The 20,271-nt window shown below is 39.2% G+C and overlaps 1 protein-coding gene across 6 annotated transcripts in view; it reads right to left on the bottom strand.

Annotated features, from left to right (window-relative positions):
* GABRB2 (gamma-aminobutyric acid type A receptor subunit beta2) overlaps positions 1 to 20,271 on the bottom strand; it is a 160,635-nt gene that overhangs the window by 86,393 nt on the left and 53,971 nt on the right. For all 6 annotated transcript variants that reach the window (XM_072990290.2, XM_072990289.2, XM_078385837.1 and 3 more), the window contains one exon: positions 19,903 to 20,123. In XM_072990290.2, coding sequence (XP_072846391.1) covers positions 19,903 to 20,123 — 221 coding nt within the window. The remainder of the gene's footprint in view (positions 1 to 19,902; positions 20,124 to 20,271) is intronic.

Below are 20,271 nucleotides of genomic sequence, written 5' to 3'. Positions count from 1 at the left end.
CCCAGGAATTCTGGACACTTTGTGTTGTTCTCTGTTGCAAATATATCTATATTTGGTCAGCCCCAGTAATTCACATATTTGTGCAGTGCACTGACTCAGTGAATCTACTATCTGGTTGACCTCTTTGGCATCATTGACTGAAATCAGGTACATGTGCCACTGAATGCACCATTTCCGTAGCTAAGAACTGTGTGCCTCCTTGTTTAGATAAAACATCATTGTAAGTTGTCTATGGCTACCTGTACCACTTTTCCCTGAAGAAGCAGCTCAAACACTTTCTAGGCTTTTATGACTGCTAACAATTCTAATGTATTTATGTGCAGACGTTTCTCTTCTTATGACCATGATGCATGGAGCTATCTGTCTTTGCAATGTCACTCCATCCTGACAGGCTTGCATCTGTTGTCACTAGGACTGAGGGCTGCACTTGTTTGAAGGGTCACCCTACTGAAAGATTTTGCATGTTGGGCCAGCAGAGAAGTTGATCTGCTTACCTGGAGTTTCTTTTGATTGCCATCTCTGTGATGGTAGAATGTTGACAGGAACTAGGATTCGGGGATCTAATTTTTAGCTTTGCGTGACTGATGCTGGTTGAGGTGGAGGCTGTATAGCCAAGTAACCTTTGAGCTGTGTATGTGTCATTAGAGCATTCATATGATTTTTTTTTTTTTTTACAAAGCATTTGATTTTCTCTGTGTGTGGTAAACAGGCCCTTATTGTTTAGAAGTGTTTCTGTTTTAAACTGACACAATTGCGTATGTTGGTTTCAAATTTGATTTTTTGAAGATTTACTGTCAGGTTGAGACTTGACAATAGTCTTCTTGTGACTTTCATGTGCTTTTCTGCTATTTCCTTCAACCACCAACCAATTGTCGATGTATGGGAAGACACTGATACTGTACCATGAAATCTGAGATATGTGGCTACAGGTGCCATACATTCAATGAAGACACTGAGTGCTATTGATAAATCAAAAGGAGGGACCTGGGATTCATAAATTCTATTGCTCGTAGCAAAACAGAAAATATGACGCTATTCTTGTCGGATTGATAGGTGAAAATAAACATCCTTTCGGTCAGTCACAGCAAACCAGCCTCCTTCAACAGGACAATACTGCAGACAAGGTCACAATTAAGAACATGCCTTTATATATGAGCTTCCATTTCTTGTCCAGAATTGGTCTTAGTCCATCATCCTTTTTTGGGGAATGTAAAATAACAGGAATAAAACCCTTAGTCTTTGCATCTTTGAGGAACTGATTGTGTCACATCCTTCTGAAGTAACATTTCAATCTCCTCCTGTAGAATGTGAGAGGATGGTGTTGTCTTGAAGTCCCCTGTTGAAAGGAGAATGTAAAACTCTATTGCATCATGATGAATAATACCCAGTTTTCATTTGTAATGGTGCACCAGGTGCTGATATAAGGTACCAGGGTATTCAGTGGTAGGTATTAAGAAGATTGTTTGATGTCCAGATCTCAGCCAAGATGAAGTCAAGTCTTTTTTTTCTATCGGATATTTCGGAGGTGCTTGAGGGCCTCAATCTTGTTTGGTTTTTTTGTTTTGTTTTGTTTTGTTTTTTTGTTTTTTTGTTTTTGACTGCCTGTAGGGGTGAGTTGTGCAGGAGTTTGGAATCTTCTGTCTTTCGGCCTGCCAGAAAAATACTGGTAATACCTTATCCAGAAAGGTCAGTATTGTCTATGTTGTTGATAATATGGTTTAGCACTAGAGAAAGCCGTTAAGTTAGCTGTATTTCTCTTCCTGCATAGGTTAACCATGACACTGCCTGTTTTATCATGAAACATGTCTTCTCCATCAAATGGCAGGTCCTCAATTCCTGCCCTTGAGTCTTCAGTTAATTAAGATGACCTTAGCCAAGTGTAGTGCTGCAGTGCTACTGCTGCTGACAAGTTCTTTACTGCACAATCTGTGGAATGGCAAACTGAATAAATCTGGCAAGTATCAAGCAAATAGCAAGTTTATTGTTGGAAAATGCCAGGGTTGGGACTTTTTGAATTTTGAATTGTCTAACACAATGGTCCCCAACCTTGGCCCTCCACATGTTCTTGGACTTCAACTCCCAGAATTCCTGGCCGGCAGAGGTGGTCATGAAGGCTTCTGGGAGTTGTAGTCCAAGAACATGTGGAGGCCCAAGGTTTGGGACCACTGCTTTCCCAGAGAAAAAGGTGGAATGCGCTGACGGTTGAGTGAGTGGATTTGATTCTGGCAAATTGTCACAGATTTTCAATGTCACAGATGCTGAGCTGGAGTTATCAGGTGAGTGACAATGTTTGTGTCAGCTTTTTGATTTAGTTCCTATGGTGTCTGAAACCATGTATCGACATCAGGATGATTTCTGGGACAAGCGTTGTTAGCTAGAGGCCCTAACACTGTGAATGTCTACTTTTCTTATGTTCATGAGTCAATGTTGAAGAGTTTTCCAGGTTGAAGTCTTGGAGCTGGTTTTCTTCCTTATCTGTTCAGTGAAAGAGTTTGAAGTATTTTCCAATTGTAGCCTCCTTGATTTTGGTACACTGTGCCAAAGTGCCTTTAGAGGAGACACTTCGGCACAGATGGTCGATCATACTCAATTTTGGATAATGAGTATGATGCTGAAGGAGAATGAGAAAACTTCAGAGACTTTGAAATGGACAGCCTTCATTTCCTGCTCCAATGTGTTCATGTTCCAGGCATAGAAAAGTCCAATAGCGAGCCCCAGTATGTGACCAAAAATTCAATTTTTGTGTCCTCTGAAAATCAAGGTAGGGTGACATAAAAGGCTACTCAGCACCCACACAGAAATGAGGTGGAGCTCTACAGAAGAATAGGGGTGGGGTAGTCTGTGGCTGCTTGAAGATTTCCCTGAAAATAACACTTGGATGTCCTCAGAATCTGAGGATGGTGATTGAGGTTGGGTGTTTATATTGCACTGGCATTTGTTAAATGCTTCATGGTATATTTCGGGTTGAGTTGGGATTACAGTTCACCCACCCCCTGGCAATTGTGTCAATTGGCTCCATGCTGGTGAATGTGTTAAAGATCGGGAGAAACTAAGAGAAAGGTGTGGTGTGTCATCTTCCTCTAATACTGACGCAAAACAGATGACCTCCTCCTGTTCTTTCAGCTGAGAGGTGAAGGGCTGTGGAATCAGATGCACCACTACCAATGCTTATCTTCTCTAAGCTTATCTTGTTGTTCTCTTCAATGCAAATGGTGTTGGTTCTAATGCAGATGGTATCTGTGACCAGATAGGCGGGATATAAATAAAATAAATAAATAAAATAAATAAATAAATTAAAACCGTATTCTTCAGAGGTGACTTTTATGAGGTTCCTGATGCTGTTGTAATCAGCTCTTCTTGGGTTTTCTGATGGATGTGAATTTGAGTTCATCCCATAAGAATGGACTTAAAAGGAGCCCTGAAGATTGAAACTGATGGTTCCATAGTTTCCTGAGAGATCATGTCTACTGTTCACGGTGACCTTTCCCAATGGTACAATTTGAGGCTTGATTGCCTGTTTTTAATGGCAACTTTTGTAAACTTCTTACAAAATTGGCAAGACTGTGTTTGTGACCCTCTTTGAAGCAGTGGGGACACTCTGAGTGTCCATTTGAGAGAGGGGTTTTATTACTACGGGTCTTGCACTTCTTGAATGGGGCTGAGCAGGCCATTAAAAGTTGAAACAAATAATGGCAAAATACAATATTTTTTAACGGAAAAGAGAGGACTAACAAATGAAAGATAGGAAAAAAGTAAACTGAAGAACGAGCTATTTATAGAAAAGTTTGAGTTAATCAGGCTCTGGAGGACCGCTGAGGTACTGCTACAGCAGCTGTCGAAAAGGAATTGAGCATTAGCCACAGGGTGGAGGAGCATGTACTAAGTGCTAGGGTAGGGCTAATAACTTTTTTCTAGACTCTGGAAGATTCTGAAGACATTTGCACAGGCCAGGCCAGCCCATTAGTGTCAATCATAGAGACCACAAAGAAGAACCTATATCTACTTTATTTCTTGTTCCACGGAAATAAAGCTTTCCTGCTTCCCAACTAAAGTAAGCAGGATAAGGGAATGGAAAAGACAAGAATGTAACACAAGGAGAGACATGAGCTAAGCTCCCATCAAACTACTCAAACGGTGTTGGGATACAGATTGGAGTCATATGATTATTTATGATTGTATACTCTTCCACCAATAACCTCTAGCACACCAATGGTTTAAAACCTACCACTAGATGCTCATTCATCTCATCTAAACTGCAGGAGAGGATAAAACAAGGCTTCTGGGGGAAATGGTAACTCATAATACTAGTCTTTAGAAAAAACAAACAGTTGCAATTATCTTTCTTTCAGTGGTCCCAGATGGGGTATTCATGTAACAAAGCACTGTACATTTCTGGCATGCTAAACCTCAAACTGGCAGCTTTATATTACTGGTCCAAGACTTCATTAAACTGCTTTCCTAACAACTTCCTTTAATATTTCTCTAGTTATATCCTCACTATGCTTTCCAGGAAAGGGGACAATTGAGATCACCTGGAACATAGCTTGGGCAAGCTGCATGGACCCAGAGCATGGTTGGAAAGAAGGGCTGATGAACTGTATTAGATAACTTTACATATAGAAAACCCCGGTAGGGTCACCAACTTGACAGCACATCATCATGCTAGTAATAGTAACAGTAACAACAGTAACTTGAGGTGAGAAATACTTCACAAACATTTTGATCGTTAATGCCATATAATTAATTTAATAATTTGTTGGTGTTACTTTACACGTCTCTTACTGCTCAGTTCTCAGTTATTAGCATCCCAATATAACTTATGCACAGGATCTTTATTGTACTGAAGTCAATCCATTTTTACTCCTTTCAGTAGTGGCAGAAATCACCTTAGTACATGATCCAATCCACAGTCCTCTACATCTTTTCTGAAGTCAAGTATATTAGTCTAATGTGCCACTGCCTGAACTTTCTGCACTTCATTTCCACCTCACTTCACTATGTACAACACTTCTCCAAAATATATGTCTGTACTGTGTCTTTAAAAACACACACACAGAGAGAGAGAGAGAGAGAGAGAGAAAGAGAGCGAGAGAGAGAGCTATGCAGTGGGGTCTTGACTTGAGAACTTAATCCGTATTGGAAGGCGGTTCTCAAGTCAAAAAGTTCTCAGGTCAAATCTGCATTTCCCATAGGAATGCATTGAAAACCATTTGATCCGTATCTGCTCTTTTCCGTCCATAGAAACTAATGGGAAGCTGCTATTCCGCCTTCTGCCACTAGAGGGGGATATTTTGTTTCTTTTTTCTTAGGTCAAGAAAGGTTCAGGGAAGGCAGGGAAAATACAGTCCAGGCAGTACCAGGCAGTCTGAAGACTCCCAATCCACTCTCTAAACACTGGGAGGAGTGAGGAAGCAGACAGGCACCCTTTTCACTGGCCAACCGTTAACTGAAAGTTCACATTTTGCACTTTCCCTGCCTCCCACGTGGTTTTTTTCAGTTCTTAACTCAAATCTAAGTATGTAAGTCAAGTCAATATTTTCCTATGAGAGTGGTTCTTAAGTCAAAATGTTCTTAACTCGAGCTGTTCTTAAGTCAAGACCCCAATGTATACACATTGACAAAATTAAATATTTGTTAAAAACAGAGGGGAAAATCCCAAATGAAAAAAATATTGTGACACTTTAAAAAGATTTAGAAGAGGTAGTGGTGTTTGTCTCGGCTAGAATATCAGGATAAAAAGAAAAGAAAAAGAAAAATTACAAAAGGCAAAAATGTTGTGGCTTCTTAAAAATTAAATGCTATACAGTATTTTAATGTGAGCTTTCATGGATGAAGTCCAGTTTCTCAAACATACCAGTAAGATTACATAGCAATTTTTTATACATGCCCCCCAAATAAAGAGAACATGGTTGGTCATGGATTCCAAATGCTTTAGTTGTAGCAATTTGATCCAGTATGAGCTTTTCTTGGACCAAATCGTAAAGGTACAAGTGGCATTTGATCCACAAAAGTTCACACTGAAATATGTCAGTTACTCTTTAAGGTGCCTTAAAATTTTATCCCTTGCCCCTACCTTTTTCTGTTTTTTCCTTTTTTAATTTTGTCAACAAGGTGAGACAGACTAACAGAGCTACTTTCTTGGAAACTGGTATACATGTACATACATCTATAATTTTAAAACAACACCTTAAGAATTTGACTTCAGGTTACACCATATTCTTAAGGCACCACAAGATGAATTTGCTGTTTTTTTTTTCATCTTTCTTATCAAGACACTGAACACTGTCCTAGAAATCTTGCAGATCACAGATTTAGATTATATTGAGATCAGATGAACAGATGAAGCTTAGGGAAAAATAAATGAGGTGAAACAAGGAAGATGAAGCCAAATGAGACAGATAAAATCTTTCTTATCTTGGCAGAAAAAATGCATCCAAATATTTAATATAAATTTGTTAACACAAGTTATCATTGTTATTTGAAAAAAAAATTAAGTAGGAAAAATCATTAATATAATCATACCTAGAAACTGTCCTACATTCCAATTTCTTATATATTTGATGATTGCACATATTTCCTTGTTATCATGTTTGTCCCAGCAAAAATAACTGCAGAGACAAGGATGAAGGGGCTTGGCGAAGCCAAGAGCAATGCTGTCAAGAGGCCAGATGGCATTATGAGCCTGGATTCTTAGCAGAGTCAGCCAAGGTGGAATGGCCATAGCTGAAATATTAGATTAAGATGTGTCCACCCTCTTTGGAAGTAATGACCACATCAGCAGAAGAGAATAGATAATTCTAAAGTTGATAGTGGCAGAAAAACTTCTGGAGAGCAGCTACAGAACAATTTACAGAGTTCTGGAAAGCCAATAATCTGTTTATTGGAAATACATTATTATTATTATTATTTGTTTGATTTGTATCCCACCTATCTGGACCAATGCTTCAAGCAACTGAACAGATAAGTCTACATGTGGACATAACTAGATAGTGAATGTAGAAATAAAATAGAGGTAGTCAAAATATTGTAGATATCCACTGGTTACTGAACCACATCAAAGAATTTCAGAAAAAGGTCAGTCTATGCTTTATAAACTACAATAAAGGCTTTGGCTTTGTGGACCATGAGAAGCTACGGATGGTTCTGAAACAAAATCAGTATTTGATTGTCCTGAAGCTATGGTCAGGAAATAATATGGAGAGACAGAATGGTTTCCTACAGGCAAATGTGTCAGACAAGAGTGTATTTTATCCCCATATCTATTCAATTGGTACGCAAAACATATCATGGAAAGCTGGACTAGATTCAGATGAAGGAGGATTAAAAATTGGTGGAAGAAACATTAATAATTTAAGATATGCAGACGACACTACCTTACTGGCAGAGAACAGCAATGACCTGAAATGGCTTTTAGTGAATGTCGAAGAAGTAAGTGTCAACGCAGGACTGCAACTGAACATTAACAAGATAAAAATCAGACTACTGAAGAAATATACAACTTTTGTTTTGACAGCGAAGGAAATGAAATTATTAAAAGATTTTGTATACCTTAATCTCTGTTTCTCTCTGTTTCCCTAATGTGCAACTGATGCCTTTTAAACCTTTGAGTATGATTTTGCAGGCAGTACTCTAAACTTAACAGCCCTTTTCAATACATTATAGGACTAATTTAAAGAGTGCCGTTACATTTATTGATGTCTTAAATTTTTGTCTGTAACCTGCATTAAAACATTATTACGTTATAAAGAAGGGTCACATTTTTATTAATATATAAATATGCATTGTATTCTCAAGGACATACACATCCAGATAATGCATATCAATTTCACATGGAAAATATCAAAGGATGGCAATACATACATCATGTCCCAGTTTTGTCTTTCATACATGTAGGAACTACACACATTCTTTTTACATGTATGTGACTTATTAATTTGAGACTAGGAAAGGTACTTTTCTGGACTACAGCCTCTAGAATCCTGGGCTCAGGACAGCCATGCTTGCTCGGGATTCTGGGAAATTACTGTCCAAATCAGAAAACTTTCCTAACTCTGTGATTTGAAATATTGTTGCAGAGCCTCCTCTGCTTCCAAAGTCCTCTTCCACTAAAAAATTCCAACCATACAGCCAGCCACCTCCACTAATTCTCATTCAGCTATGTGCTTGCTGCACAACAAGGCTCTCGGTTACCCCAGAGTTCTAGTCAGCTGGCTGCACCCATCTATGACTTTGAAATTAAGGATTGTGTCTGAATAGGGTCACAATAAAAGAAACTATTCTTTAAGAAGACAAGTGAGCATCACCTGATAGCATCAGACATACATGAACAGTTCCTTCATGCATATTCATTATACATATAATACAGTGGTGCCTCGCTTAACGAGTGCCCCGTTTAATGATGAATCTGCATAGCGATGAATTTTTTGCGATCATTTTTGCGATCGCATTGCAATGTTTCTAATGGGAAAAAAGCATTTTGCGATGATTGCTAAGCTGTTTCGCTTACCGATTTTCGCATAACGATGATTTCCTAACAGCTGATCGGTGGTTCCAAAATGGCCACCAGGTAAAAAAATGGCCACCCACTGTGTTTTCGCCCGGATTCCTCGCTTACCGGGCAGCGAAAATGGCTGCCGTATGGAGGATTTTCGCATAAAGGTGAGGGTTTTTTTGCCCATAGGAACGCATTAAACGGGTTTTAATGCATTCCTATGGGTTTTTTATTTTCACATAGCGACGAATCCGTATAGCGACGATTTTTGCTGCACGGATTATCGTCGCTATGCGGGGCACCACTATATTGCCATTTCAGATTCACAACCTATCAGTTAATATATATATATATTTTAAAAACTTTTGGAACATCATTCAGGGTTTAGTTTATTAGAAGTGGATTAGAACTACCATACTTTGGTTTGCAGGGCGAAGCTACTTGTGAATGAACCTGGGAAAGGAGCCTCACACATTATTAGGAAGGAATAAAAGTTTACCCTTCACTTTTCATCATGGACATTCCTTTTAAGCTGGGCTGTCTTTATGTAAGAGACGTGGTGGCACTGCGGGTTAAACCGCAGAAGCCTCTGTGCTGCAAGGTCAGAAGACCAGCAGTCATAAGATCGAATCCATGTGATGGAGAGAGCTCCCATCACTTGTCCTAGCTCCTGCCAACCTAGCAGTTTGAAAGCATGTAAATGCCAGTAGGTAAATAGGTACCACCTCGGTGGGAAGGTAACAGCATTCTGTGTCTAGTTGCACTGGCCATGTGACTACAGAAACTGACTTCAGATAAACACTGGCTCTATGGCTTGGAGATGGGGATGAGCACCGCCCCCTAGAGTCAGATATGACTGGACTAAATGTCAAGAGGAACTTTTACCTTTACCTGTATGTACCATATCTCCTCTCTGGAGAATCACTAAAGAAAGGGTAAAATCCTACAGGATGCTATACTCTTAGGAACAAACTACATTTGTAAATGCAGAAGTTGCAACTTCTTTGTACAATTATAATATAGTATGCCAAATTTGAACATTTTTGCGAAAATTGTGTTGCTTAATGTAGCAAATTGCACTACAGCAGAACCACTGAATCAGTGGGGATTTGGTGAGCCACCTCTCCATAAGCTTCAATGATACAACTATGCATACTCTAGTTGCAACTTACTTCCATATTTTTCCATGTGTAAGACACTACTTTTTCCTAAAATCCTTAGACTAAAAAATGACGGTCGTCTTACACATGGAAGTAAGCTGAGGACAGAACAAAATGGCCCACATCTTCCCTCTGCAAACAGGCTTCCTTCAATCAGGAGGCTTAGCTGCCTCCAGTCTGGAAGCTTATGTAACTGACGTCAGCTGATGCTGAACAAACCAATTCCAACAGTGCTCAGATGCAACAGGAACTCCTAATGTCCGAGTGTTCTGAGCCCAGAAGCTCAACAAAGTTAAAATGTGATGCATAATATGACAGCACTGGTATGTAAATGTTACCTAATTACTAAATAAAAATGTGTTCTGTTTTATGTTTAAAATACTGCTTTATTAATTTTGGTTTAGAAAAGTGGGGGGCATCTTATACACGGAAAAATACAGTAATGTTATAGTAAGTTACACTAGAGTAAGCCCATCTGACTCAACAGAATTTGTGGAGAAGTTGACTCACCAAATCCCCATTGAGTGGTCATATTCTAGTGTGATTTACTATGCTAAACACCAGAATTTTGGTCCTTATGTCTAGGTATATAGTTTATGGAACAAATTTATGACAATGCATGATTTGCTAGCTAGCTGGATATCTCACTGAGGTGGAACACTTGAGTTCGGACCAGTTAGAGCCATTCCCCTTTGTGCCTCCCAAGAGAAAAGCTGGCCTTTGGGACTTTGGGCAAACTATACAGTTCCAAAGCATCCCCAAAAAGTTCTGCCAAATCACGTGTATTTTATACCTAGAAAACCTTGAAAAGAGTTGCGATAAGTCAGAATCAATTTGTTGCTATATTCCACCATGTTACCTCTGATCCATAATGATCCTATCCAATTAATGACTTGATAGCAAACAATTATTATTTTAAGGCTTGCTCAACAATTGTTAAGAGCAAAAGAGTAAGGGAAGTGTCAACTAGCAAAGTCATCCTTTCAGTGAGATGAGTAATCCTGTGAACACTGTAATGAGTGAAAATTTCAGCAGGTATATGTACTTCTTGGCAGCATCCAAGATATCAACTTCAATTCAACTTTAATTCATCTTCTTAGAAATGACTCAAAGAAACAAGCAGGACAGATAGGACTAGATACTGTAAGCCCTTATCCTGGTTGTTTGGTAATCTTACTTTTTGTCCTTTTGACAGATGTCTATATTGAAGACCTGCAAAATGATTAGGGCTTGATCCAAGTGAAACGTACAGCAGTCAATGGTGGCAGAAGCAAGACATCCACTCTTTTAAAGATCTTTTTCAAAATCAAGATATTGATTGTTAAGTCAATAACATATTCTATTATATTCTATCCAAACATATAATGATGAGTGTGACGGACAGGCGAGTAACCACTCCTGTCCATCACAATGGAACTCTGATTCAGGAGCCAATGGTTGAGCAGAAGAGGCGGAACTAAGGAAATATAAGAAGAATGGAGGACAGTTAAAGATCAGTTAGGGATGAGTTAGGGATATGAGTTAGAGTTAGGGACTAATACTTATTTAAGAGTCATATTTGATACAGTGAAGAATAAATCCTCTGGTGGCAGCGGAAAGGGTTGAAAACTAAATGTCATACCCGAAAGCGAACCTGGGTTGTGTGGAAGAACAAACAGGGGAACTGGGGGTATGTGTCAATGAGTTCCAAAACATAAGAACACAGGATGACAGAAAGTATCTGAATTCTTTGTTGTTGTTGTTGTTGTTGTTATAATAGAAAGCATGTTCCTGAATTTCTCCTTTATTCTACTTCCATGTTTAATTGATACAATTCAGGTTATCTAATAAAATACAGATGAAGAACAGAAAAAATCTACTATTGTCCCCTAAACTATATTTTGTGTTACAGTGGTGCCCCGCATAGCGAGGTTAATCCATTCTGGATTAACCTTCGCTATGGGAAAACATCGTTAAGCGGAATGGGGAAATCCATTTAATGCGTTCCAAATGGGCCCAAAAATCACCGTTCTCCGATGTTTCCCCATGTTCAGGAGGTCATTTTGGGTGTCCCGGCGGCCATTTTTGGTGTCCTGGTGGCCATTCTGGGTGTCCCAGTGGCCATTTTAGAACCGCCGAACAGCTGTTCTCCCATCGCAATGTGAGCATGCCCTCGCATTAGCGATGGGGAAATCCGCATCGCAATGCGGATTCATCATTAAACGGTGCACTCGTTATGCGAGGCACCACTGTACATTAAAAAAATTTGAGTGGGAGAGGGAGGGAGACAGAGAGAGGGGGGGGGAGAAATTGACATATAGCTGTAAAACAGTAACAAAATATAATCAGCTAGAGAAGAATCAACAGGCTAAATAAAATTTAACTGTTGCAGTAAAAACTTGATAGTGGCCAGAAGATGGCCAGGCCAGGGGTGGGGAGAAAACTGCTAACAAAGAAAAATGCTCATATATAAGTATTTCACAGTTCAATTTTTACACCAAGCTGCAAGACATGCTACAGTAATTTTTAGAGGACTCAAGAGAGGTGGGTTACTGTTTGCATCAGAGCTAGACTGTTGACTATTGACTGGATGTAGACTTTCTCAGCAGTGGTTCCCAAAAGAGAGAGGTTTTTTTTTTCCATAGCTGATCCAAGTCCTATCGATTACTCCACCACAACGTCTATTGTTTTATTGCTGTGAACATATTTTGACAAACAGGAGGAAAGGATTAGCTATATTTGAGAATAAAACTTTTAAAAAAACTTCAAAAACCCTTCCAATAGTAAAATGAAGGGATTTTAAATATTTGTTGCATTTTAAGATGTTATCTATTAAAGAGATTTTAACCAAAGGTATTTTTCTTTTATTTCTTATGCAGTAGTTCCTAACCTTTTCTTTACCATGGGCCCCCTTTAAATATCTTTTGTTGCCATGGACTGCCAAGACTTAACTCATCAAAACGTTAAAATGCATCAAATTTCTAGAGAAGAGAGAAATAAGTTAATCTTTTAATTCACATACTACTATTATTATATTTTAAATATATTATATTATAACATTATAATATATTATATATTAATGTTATAATATAATATTTTATTGGAATGATTCCACATGACTCATCATCATCTGTATTTAATTTTTGTTCGAAAAACTGAAATTACAAAATGTCACATGAAAATGGAAGCTAGAAAATATAAATATTTTCTAGCTTTGCGACCCGCCGATCAGCTGTTCCGCGGCTTCAAAATGGCCGCCGGAACAGCCGAAAGGGGTCGGGTGCAGTGTTTTTGCGCCCTTGGTAAGCAAGGGGAGCATGCGAAAACGCTGCGGAAGCCCCGAAATGGCTGCGCGCAACCATTTCGGGGCTTCCGGCAGCGTTTTCGGGCGCTCCCCTTGCTTACCAAGGGCGCGAAAACGCTGCACCCCGGTCCCTTTCGGCTGTTCCGGCGGCCATTTTGGACCCGCCGGACAGCTGATGGCAGCCATTTTGGCGCCCTCGTTGTGCGAGGGGAGGGCGCGAAAATGGCTGCCGGCCCCTGGGAAACATCGCACAACGGTAAGTATTTTATGGCATTGGAATGCATTAAACGCTGTTTAATGTGTTCCAATGCCTTTTTCTGTTCCGTAGTGCGATGTTTCCCACAGCGAAGGTTAATCTGGAACGGATTAACCTCGATGTGCGGGGCACCACTGTAATTAATGAGAAAGCTGGTGCTGCATTTCACTTACAAGTCTTGTTATATCAGGCCCCGGTGGCTGCCTGTCTCCAAGCTCTCCTCCCGCCACTCGGACAACCCCCCGCATCCACATGGACCCACAGGGCGCCGCAGGCAGGAGGGGGACAGAGGCAGAGGCCGGAGCCGAGCGCCTTGGGCAGCCGATGCCCTGTCTGGAGGGCCAACCCTGGAAAGGCTCGCTCGTCTGGGGCTGGCTGGCTGGCTCGGTAGCTGTGATGGAATTTCGTTTTGCCATGATCGGTTTCCTGCTTGGGGAACTGATCATAGCAAAGTAATGCTTTTTTAAACAGCTGATTGGCAGTTTCAAAATGGCCGCCCGCTGTTTTCTGCAATGGAAACCTCACTTAACAGGTACCAGAAATGGTTGCCCCTATGGAGGATCTTCACTTAAAGGTGAGTTTTTAGCTCATAGGAACGCATTAATCACGTTTTAATGCGTTTCTATGGGCTTTTTCTTTTCGCTTAACTGTGAAATCACTCAGCGACGGTTTTTCCAGAACGGATTAACCTCGCTAAGTGAGGCACCACTGTATTCTGAGTTCTGATTCTATATTTTTCAAAGTGTTTCCATACTTATTTTAAAGATAAGTAAAAGCAGAGAATGATTTTTTAAAATAAGTATGTCATTACAAAAGGCATCATTTTTTTTCATAGGCCTTTTGATAGTTCTGGAAAATCTGCTTGTAGGTGAGCCCAAAAATTCGGAAGGGACTGTTCCTTGAACTGCAGTTTCAGAGCACTATCTGTGGATACTTCTATGAGCTTGTCTTCCTCTGTGAGCCCCTCTAGTTCAGACACATTAACTGAAAATGGCTCTCTAATTCAGTTTTTTCTTGCATTAGGAACAGGAAAATATTCACGGAAACTATGTTGCAAATCTTCCAAATGTCATGTGATAAGTGATATCCTCCCCAGAGAACTCTTCATCGGTGGAACCAAGAAAGTCTGTGAGGTTTGGAAATGTCTCATGGTTATGGTCTGATAGGCGATGATGCCACAATTCAAACTTTTTGATCACTGCTTTTAATCTTGTCTTCAGCTTGAAAAAGTAGCTTTTTCTCCTTCAAGATTTAAGTTGAGCATATTTAAATTGGTGAAGATATTTGACAGATATTTGACTAACCAGGAAATATCTGTCAAATGATTACTGAGGTGAAATTGCCTCTCCATGATGAATAATTTTATCTTGTCTCTCAGTTCAAAAAATGACACAAACATTATCTCCTGATGGCCAACAAATCTGTAGCAGAGGTTGGTGGTGTTCTCTGTCCAAAACTTTGCAAAGCTGTTCAAAAAGTCTTGGATTCAGTGATTTGTGTTTTATGAAAGTGAGAACTTTTAACTGATTCATTTAAGGTCTGGTTTAATTTTTCTGGTATCTTCTTAGCAATTAGAGCTTCCCTATGTATGCAGCAAGTCACCAACTATATGACTTCCTTAATCTGTGCTACAAGTCCAGTAAGCTTTCCAGACATTGTTCATGCCTTGTCTGTGCTAATTCCAACACATTTCAACCAATCTATGGCTTGAAATGTTATAAACCTGTTTAAGCTGTTAAATACTTCTTTAACTATAGTGTGTACCAACAAGGAGATGAACGTTTCAGAATGTCTCTGAAAACATTTCTCTCATGCTGACATCTAACATAGCACAGTAAGGTCGCTTTGTTTGTTATGTCTGTGCTTTTGTCCAATTGCAGTGCAAAATAGGGGTGCATGAGAATTCTTTCTAATAATTGTTCCTTGATATTGGTTGATAAACTGTCGATTCACTTCTTAACTATGTCATTTGACAAAGGTATTAAGGAAAGGTCCTTAGCAGCCTTCTTGTTGATCAATGCAATAACCATGATTTTTGCATCAGGTAATATAAGTTCTTCAGGTATTGTGTGTAGTTTTCCGGGTTTTGCTATTAGTTGAGAAACTTCAAATGAGGCTCTCAATGCATTTTCATTGTTACAACCAGTTGCAGTCTTTTTTACCATTAACTTTTCCGAAGCTAATGCTCCTTACTTTTGAAAAACCTGATGAACTTTGTGGCATGTTCCTTGTGTTTAGTATTGAGATGTCTTCACAATTTTGATGATTTCATGGCCTTGTTGGACAATATCTCATAACACAACACACACTGTGGTAGTTGCTTTTCTTTGGGACCTGTACACTTGAAGTTAATTGACAAATATTCCTTTCTATAATAGTGACACTTTTTAAGATGACTGGAAAACACCTTCATCAACAGCATCAATTCTTTTATGTTTCTAATTCAGCCAGTGATCCATTCTGAGGCTCAGCCAAAATGTATTGCTATGAAATTCACTGCAATAGTTTTGAAAAGACTCTTTACCCAACAATAACCAAATGGTTTTATTAGGAGAAATTGAAGAAACATAATCACTGTCTGAACACTCACACACTGACACTGACTCCATCTCTCTTTCCACAGCTTCTGTCTATGCAGTAGCAAGAGATGTAATGTGCTCTCTTAGTCAATCAGAGTCATTCTCCTGCACATTATCACTGTGTGCAGAAATATCAGTTATTTGCTATCAAACTGCTATTTTCATGACCGATTTTTACTTATTTAAAAAAATGGTGGCATAGGTTAGAAAAGCCAAGTTTTACAGAAACAAGCAAGGGGAATTAAGATTTTGTTGTACCTTTATTTTTCTTTCCTTCATTCCTTCATTCTATTTTAACTGCAAAAGATAGTAACATTTCTTCAAGCCTTCACAGACCACATATGGGGGACATCATGGCCCTCCGGGGGTCCATAGAGCACAGGTTAAGAATGGAGGAAGTAGAAGGAGGAGGAGGAGGAGGAGGAGGAGGAGGAGGAGGAGGAACTTATGGGGTCATTAAGACAGATATGGTTAACGTTTTGCTGATCACAAAACTGTAGCAGCTATACAAATGATTCAGAAACAGGACAAGTCTCTATTTCCAAATTCTATGAAAACATCCTGCTCACAACCTTGCTACAAATAAGTCCCCCTTCACTTCTCATCTCAGCTACAGACTGCCTGTGTAGCTTCAAGCAAGGCATTGTCTCCCAGCTTAAGATACTTAGCAGAAAGAAAGTAACGCATTACTAAAATGAAGTATTTGACCTTTGTGCAGATATGCAAAGTCTATATAAATGATAAGCACTATTACTCTTCTCATCCAAGCTGATTCAGATTTCAGCTCATATTGAAAAGGAGTGGTATTCAAACATTTTATACCCTCAGAGAAAAGCCATAATCTGAAAGCTAGAGGGCTGGGATGCCTTTCCCGTTACAAGCCCTAAGACCATAAGCGTCTCCAGAAACAGCAGTGATCTAGTATCTAGTGCCTAGGCCAAATTCTTTAAGTAATTCCAACATCTAGGATCTATTATTCTATAATATACATTTTTTTTAAAGCCTGCATGTCATTCCTTTCCTTGTGGTTTGATTTTTGACATCTCCCTTTGGTCGTGTAACATGTTTTCCATCTGTTTAGGCAAATGGCAAAGTCCAAACATTCCAATAGAATTGTGCTCTACTTGAGTAGACGGCCACAAAATACTGGGGGAAAAAGGAAGTCACTCAAACCTTCTAATAAAAACAAAGAACAAAATGCTTCTTTCCATGCATTAACTCACACAGTGTGCAAAGACAGTAGGTTGCAAAGAAGTGTATAAATAATTAAGCTCAAATTAAAGTGTCAATAAACACTTCACCAATTTTAACATACAGCAGTTCATCAGAGTTCCTCTTTTTAGACACAGAGATGGTATAGCCAGGTACCTATGAACTTAAACTAATCTTCTAATTCAAATACCAATACAATCTTTGTGAGAGGAACTTGGACTTTTTAGGAGGAACTAGCTTTATAAACAGTGCAGACATTATTCTAACTCTGCTTTTATATCTATATATCAGCCCTGCTATGTTCAATGATAGTTTAAACTTGAGTCTACGTCCTATTATTTTCTTCCTAATACAGGATTAATGCCATTAAAATATGCTCTGATTTCAAAGCTGAGTGTAAAGAGGCAATGACATTCGTAACAAGAAACCATCAATTATATGATGTCACTGTTGTTACATGTTAGACGTTCCTGTTTCTTGATCACACAAATATGTCCTCAGCTACATTAAAAATGAACTAAATGCTACATCCCCTATATTTCTTCTGTCAAGTCAAAGCAGAGGAAAAGATTGCTCACACAAGTTCAGCTTCCATTAAACTCTCAGAAGTTCATGGAGGCCAAATGTTGAATCACTGAACATGTCACAACACCATGGAAACAAGAAATTAGCTTGCTCTTCTAAAGGAACTCATCTTATGCAGAAATTATTTTTCCCCTTTTCTGTTTACAAGAAGGCCATGTTTTTTCATCTAGACAAAGGAATTTGAGCACTGAACATAAAGGCCAGAATCCTGCTGGATTTGTAGGGTATAAATGGACAACTGTGCAAGCAGTGTGTGCTACATTGTCAACCATCCATCACATGTTCAGTTGTGTCCTAATTCACAGTGAGTTGTGCAACAGGCAGTTGGCAAGTTATTAAAAAAGCCTTGTGGCGCAGTGGTTAAAACGCTGTACTGCAGCTAAAACTGTGCTCACGACCTGGGGTTCAAATCCCAGGTAGCCGGCTCAAGGTTAACTCAGCCTTCCATCCTTCCGAGGTCGGTAAAATGAGTACCCAGCTTGCTGGGGGGGGGGGCAATGTGTAGCCTGTATAATTAAATTGTAAACCGCCCGGAGAGTGCTTGTAGCGCTATGGGGCGGTATATAAGTCAAATAAATAAATAAATAAATAAATAAATAAATAAATAAATAAATAAATAAATAAATAAATAAATAAATAAATAAATAAATAAATACTAGAGATATAACCCTTATTTTCACTGTAAGACTCTGGTTCAGGTATTTCATGACTAAACAGAGATTCTATGGCAAACACGCATCGAGTAATCCAGCCTGCTGCCTGTCTGCTGCAAGAGAGCAATGAAGGACTTGTAAGGGGCAAGCAGCCGGGCTGGGGGGGGGGAACGGGGAGAGACACTGAACACTTTCCTGACTTTTCCATAACTGTTGAACTCTACACTCTTCCCAGATGTGTCTCCACCATCAGATAAGACAAATCCTGGAGAAAGGTTAAATACAGTATTCCCTCCCCTGAAGCTTCTCTCTTTGTACAGTACAAATCTCTACATGCAAACACACTTCTCTGTTACTTTGCAACAGAAATGCAATAACTGGGCTTCCAAAACAGTCTTTGCAAAAGACAGTTCTGGAAGCATGGCTCTGCATGTTCTCACCACAAATATGGAAGACTCAATTATATCTTCCTGCTAGCTTAGTAAATGAGGAAATTCTTTTAAGTCATTAAAATATCTGATAAAGCAGGAGCTGTCCATGTCATTTTCAAATTGGCTGGCTCTGTTTTGTGATTGATCAGCAAGGGGTAAACATAGTCTTCATGATTTCTCAGAGACCAGAGTCTAGCAGAATCACTTATCTGGAACAGTGATTTGAGTTTGTTATCTCTGACACAGAGTGATCACTTTGCATTGAATTCCACAGTTAAAACCACAGCATGCTCAGTCAAGAGCACCTGTAAGCGACCAGAACTTACTTTTTTTGGTTTGTTGTTTAACCAAACTCACTTGAAATGTGACAATGATAAAAATTAAAGAAGTAAAATTCTCACACGCTACATGGATACTGTAATGCGTTCTTACCCACTGAACATTAACGATAGCCAAGGTCAAATATGCTGCTGCTGTGTAGCTAAGCGGTCAAGATAATAATACCCCATCCCTCAATTTTAGTTAGATATAACTAATTTGTAATCAAACACATAGAAAAGAATGTCTCCAGCACAAAATCAGTTCTTGTATTTGTGGTTAGAATATCCAAGTTTACTATAAAAAGTACACCATCAGAAACAGCCTTTCTTTTCATCATTGTTTCCTTACCCGACACTAGTCTGGGCTAACCACTTAGCTAGAAATAAGTCTAAGAGGGTGACTAGATTGAAAAATAATAGGGCTGAGACCATCTGATTTGCATTATTTTCCACCAACTACATGAAGCACAAGCAGGAAATCAGCAGAGAGGAAGAAACTGATTACAAGCTTGTTTGCAGCTTAAGGTAGCTCTATTGTAGTCATAGAGCAATGTTAACAAGGTGCTAATAAGTGCAGGGTGGCAATTTCCTCCACTCTCTCTGCCAATTCCTGTGAGATGAACATGATTTTTCCTGCTGTGCAGTCACATCCTAACTCTCTAAGACTTACTTCCAAGCAAGCATACACAACATCATGCTACTCTATCACAATTCGCTCAACAGCTTTGGCCAAAACACCCCTTCTCTTCCTTCTTTCTTGTTTTTGTCTCTGTAAAGCTCATCATCTCTCAAAGTAATTAAGACAGAAAAATGAGTCCCAAGCTACTTGGGAAAGAGTACAAACCCATGTTATGAAAAGCTAGGAAGGAAGATAAAAAAAAAAGAATTAGTCTTAAGGTTCAGATATGTTGTTTAAAATGTTTGATGCTGACCTGAGGCCATAGAGAACCGTCCCATCTGGATGTAAACGAATCATCCTGTTCTTCACAGTGACACCATGTACAAATGACTTCTTGTCATTCAGGAAGTAGGTATCAGGAACCCAAAGCTGATCTGCTACTCTATTGTCCAGTGTAAGATTTAAAGGTATTACATTATACGAAAGCCTCTTATCCCTCCATGCTTGCTGAAAGTACATTGTCAACGTATAGTCCTGAAATGACAGAAGAGAGGGGAAAAAATAAATTGAAATCAGTTTTCCCATTCCTTAAGTAAGGGGAGATATGCAAAGCAATGCAGAGTGTCACCTTACAGTAATACGTGCAGTAACTATTCAACTGCTGTTTAAAGTACAAACTTGT

This window comes from Pogona vitticeps, chromosome 2 (genome assembly GCF_051106095.1).
Source record: "Pogona vitticeps strain Pit_001003342236 chromosome 2, PviZW2.1, whole genome shotgun sequence".
Classification (NCBI taxonomy): Eukaryota; Metazoa; Chordata; class Lepidosauria; order Squamata; family Agamidae; genus Pogona; species Pogona vitticeps.
This window is presented reverse-complemented; position numbering and strand designations above follow the sequence as displayed.